The sequence below is a fragment of the Aethalodelphis obliquidens genome, unplaced genomic scaffold, assembly GCF_003676395.1.
Source record: "Aethalodelphis obliquidens isolate GAN/ISIS:26980383/991018 unplaced genomic scaffold, ASM367639v1 scaffold30, whole genome shotgun sequence".
Classification (NCBI taxonomy): domain Eukaryota; kingdom Metazoa; phylum Chordata; class Mammalia; order Artiodactyla; family Delphinidae; genus Aethalodelphis; species Aethalodelphis obliquidens.
In genome coordinates, this window is record NW_020837974.1 from 8,381,271 (window position 1) to 8,385,550 (window position 4,280).

The 4,280-nt window shown below is 56.7% G+C and overlaps 1 protein-coding gene across 1 annotated transcript in view; it reads right to left on the minus strand.

The window, feature by feature from the left end:
* The window catches only part of SRRM3 (serine/arginine repetitive matrix 3), a 33,374-nt gene extending 29,414 nt beyond the window's left edge, over positions 1 to 3,960 (minus strand). Inside the window, exon 1 of the mRNA XM_027126107.1 lies at positions 3,381 to 3,960. Within this exon, the coding sequence (XP_026981908.1) occupies positions 3,381 to 3,613 (233 nt within the window). The 5' untranslated portion in view covers positions 3,614 to 3,960. The remainder of the gene's footprint in view (positions 1 to 3,380) is intronic.
* Positions 3,961 to 4,280: the final 320 nt, after the last annotated feature.

Genomic DNA, 4,280 nt, shown 5'->3' on the forward strand with positions numbered 1-4,280 from the left:
CAGCCACTCCGCGGCATGTGGGATCTTCCTGGACCAGGGCACGAACCCAAGTCCCCTGCATCGGCAGGCGGACTCTCAACCACTGCGCCACCAGGGAAGCCCCCGACAATGCATTTTAAAAGAGGGTCCCAGCGTTGAAAATGTTTCATTCTGCCTGTCTTTGCCCAGATCCGGCATTTCCTAGATAATTACTTCCTCAGTCATTAATTTGATCTTCACCACAGCTCTGAGGGGGGTGGGTGGCCTTACTATTCCCATTTTACAGATGAGGAAACAGAACAGGGAGAAGGGAGGATTCAAAGCTCCAAACCCAGCTAGGGGCAGAGCCGTGCTCTGTCCACCTCGAGTGTCCTCATAGGAAGGGGCATGGGTAGGATGTGGGGGGATGTCTGGGGCCGGAGCTGGAGCATCACGTCCCAAAGGCTGGGGGCGCTATCCCCACCCCCAAGGTGGTTGCCGGCTGCACGTGGAGGCTGCCCAGGAAGATGACTCCGAAGGCAGCGTCAATCACCAGTGAATTAGCCGCCATCCATCAATATTAAGGAAGGGATTTCTTTTTAACAGGGCCAAAGAATGTGTGTTCCTGTGACTAGTGGGAATATTTGTCAAATGTCTGAGAAGCTGGTAAATAAATGCGAATGACCCAGCGTTTCTAGGAATGGATATTAATGGCTGGATTTTATAACAGAGCAAAGGTCTCTAGTGTTTGTGGAGCACTTTCTGGGGATTGGCTCCGCATGCGGGAGCCCTGCATGTCCCTTAGTCCACAGGACACTCGGGACAACTCTACCCCACCTTTAAAAAATTTTTTTTTTACTTTTTTTTTTTTTTTCGGTACGTGGGCCTCTCACTGTTGTGGCCTCTCCCATTGTCCGGGGCACAGGCTCCGGACGCGCAGGCTCAGCGGCCATGGCTCATGGGCCCAGCCGCTCCGCGGCATGTGGGATCTTCCCGGACCGGGGCACGAAACCGTGTCCCCTGCATCGGCAGGCGGACTCTCAACCACTGCGCCACCAGGGAAGCCCTTTTTAAACTTTTTATTCTTATTTTTATTTATTTATTTATCCCCCCACCCCCACCCCCCGCCCCGGCTTGCGGGATCTTAGTTCCCTAAACAGGGATGGAAACCTGGGCCCTCAGCAGTGAAAGCGTGGAGTCCTAACCATTGGACGGCCAAGGAATTCCCAGAACCACTCCCTATTTAACAGGCCAGTAGCTGTGACTTGCCCAAGGTCACAGGCCAGGGCTGGAAGCCCGGACTGCTGGGCTCCAGAGTGGCTGTGCCCTCTACCGACCGCGCAGCCGCTAAGAGATGGGGAGGGGAGGTGGATGGTAACTTGAAAGCTAGCTTTGTGGGAGACTCCAGTCTAAGGACCACTTGGAGTGAGAGCTTGGGTGGGGGAAGGGCCCCTGACGGAACATTTGGAGGCCTGATGGGTGCTTCCTAGAGAGGCGTAAGTCCTTGATGCCAGGGGACGGACACCAAGGACACGGCCAAATGCCGTCCCCCTCCACCGAGGCTGCCCTCGTCGGATAATAAGCCTCCCAGTGCAGGGGGAGATTCAACCGGCGGGGAGGGGCGGTTGGGGAGGGAAGGCCCCTGAAAGGTTGGGGCTCTGTGAGGGGGAGGCCTTTCCGAAGGGGAAGGTTCAGTGAAGAGGAAGGGGCTTAGGAAGGAGGCGGGGCCCTGTGACGGAGAAGGGGCGGGGCTCTGGGAGGGGAAAGGGGTGTTTTCCTAGAATGAAGCACGGAAGGCTGCTTCTCTGCTGTCCCAGTAATCCTGTTTCCCAGCCACTCCCACACTCCCTCCACTTCTCGAGTCTCCCAATTCAGCAGGAATTGCAGGTTTAATTAAGGTCTGGGACTTTCTCTGTAGAAGGATGCTCCATTCCCCACCCGCTACTCCACCCTGCCCCTTGGGATCTCATTTCTTTGGCCACATCCACAGCTCATCAAACCTGTTTTCATTGCCAGCTGGCAGCCTCCTTTCTGTCTGTCTTCAGCAGCCTTCCACCCATCCATCCCTCTCTGCAGGGACCCTCCGCACCCCCACCTGGTCCCCACCTGGTGGTGAACACCAAGTCCCCGTGCCCCTTTCTTTTCCTACAAGCGGCCCTGCCTGGCCTGCCTTCCTGAGGGCCTTGGGTGGTGGTGACTATCTCTGTCTGAGCCTCAGTGTCTTCTGGGCTCCAAAGGGACAGTGAGCCTTGTCTTGGCTGCCTCTTAGGGAGCCCAGGAGACCTGGATGAACAGACAAAGATGTGGTTTGGAAGGACTGCTGTCCACAGGCTGTCTGTCCCCATGTGGCTCCAGGCCCTTAATGCACTGGGCATTTCTGATTTCTCAGCTCACTGACAGTGCAAGCCTGATGGGCGGGCCCTGCTCCCCACTCTGACTCCCTCAACAGCCGGCCCAGTAGTTTCAAAGTACAGGGCAGATGCAAAAGGGAGGCTTGGGAATACCAGCTTTCCTTGGAGCTGCACAGACGGGAATGGCTTTGTTCTCTGTTTCTTTGCCTCCAGCTCCACGTGTGAGGGCTGTCCTGTCTCCACTGGATTTTCAGGGGGAGGTCCCTAAATCCTTACTGATTAATGCGCAGCCCCTCCTTCTCAGCCTGACGAACTCCTACACGTGCTTCAAGGCCCATTCAAATGTCTTCTCTCATAATCTCCCCTCTGAGCTCCTGAAGCACTTGACCCTCTCCTGTCCTGTCCTATAACCATGATTCTAATCTGTCTTATGGTGGAGTTGGTTGTTAACATGTTTGTTTCCCTTCTGAGATGGGGAAGGAATAGGGGTTGGAAGGGTGGTCTTTGAGGAAGTGACTCTGATTCGGCTCTGGGGTCCACCGCTGCCCAGAACAGTGCCTGGCACACTTGTGTGCCCCTGTGGCTGGTTCTGAACTAGATAGGGTGAAACCTAAGCTTCCAGGGTGGGATTTCTTTGCTGAAACCACAGGCAGCCCTCACGCACAGTAGGGGCCCACTGTACTTTCTTGCCTGGCTGCAGCATCTGCTTGGCAGAGAGCAGGCAGCTCGATCCACCCATTTTATAGAAGGGGAAACTGAGGCTTTGATTTATCATTGATATTTACAGGCCTTTCTCCTGCACTGGGCTGGATATTTCTGGAAGGCATGGACTGTGTCTCCTTGGCTTCTGCGAATCTGAGCCCAGGTCAGAGCTTGACATAGAGCAGGAGTTCAAGATGGCTTATTGGTAGAATAAACTAATAAATGAATGAAAGTTCGGCTGGGCTTGCTGTGGTTCAGATTCTGACCTTACAGGCTCCCGGGTCCCAACGCTGGCTCCGCCCCGGCGCCGCCCTTGGTTCCCTCCACGCTCCCAGTGCCCCGCCCCGGCCCCGCCCCCTCACGACTCACCCCTGTTCCTCCATCATCTCCTGCAGCTCCATGCACTTGAGTTCCACGCGCCGCTTGCGCTCGTGGTCCAGGATCTCGCGGTGCGCGCGCTTCACTAGGCCGGGCTCCGCGGCGCGCAGCTCCTCCTCCGCCCGCGGCCAGGCCCCCGACGAAGCGCCCGGCTGCGGAAAGCCGTTCGCCGCGTCGGGCGGGGACGGCATGCTGGCGGCCCCGTTGTTCACTGTGGAGGACATGGTGGCTGCTCCCGGAGCTGTTGGCCTCGGCCCTGCGGGGTAGAAACAGACACCCGTTGGGATGGTCACTTCTCGGCCGCCTGCTAAGCTCCTCTCGGCGCGGGTTAATCCTGGAGATTTAAAGGACCACTCACTGCTCTAATCCGCTTCGCCTCATGCTGCAGAGCCGGGCTGGTGGCAGGTTTGCACCTTTGGGTCACACCTCAGGGCATGAGGGGGAATCGGACGGACACTGGGCTTTCCCCATCTGTAAGGTGGGTGGATTCAGGCCGGACTAGATGGGCTCTAAGTAACCTTCTCATCTCCAGGGACCTAGTACCACTCAGGACGACCCTCTCTGCCTTGTACCAATGCCTGGCCCCTGCCTGCACGCCTGCTGGCAGCTCCCCAGGCAACCAAGTTGGTCTCTGGGGAAATTTGTTGGTTTTATTCTTGTTTTTCCTTCAGGCTCAGTTTAACACCCCCCTCTCACTCCCCAGTGCCCATTCTCCTGGCTCTGGCCCCTGGAGTCACAGACCACATGTGCTCCCCCCTCCCAGGCTGCTCTGGGAGAGCCCTGCCGAGACGGGAAGATGGAACCTTCTCCAGGCTCAACTCCATTCCCACCTCAGATGCAGTTTTCAGTTCCCACTTGGATTTGGCTAACTTTTCCAAAGTCCATTCCAGG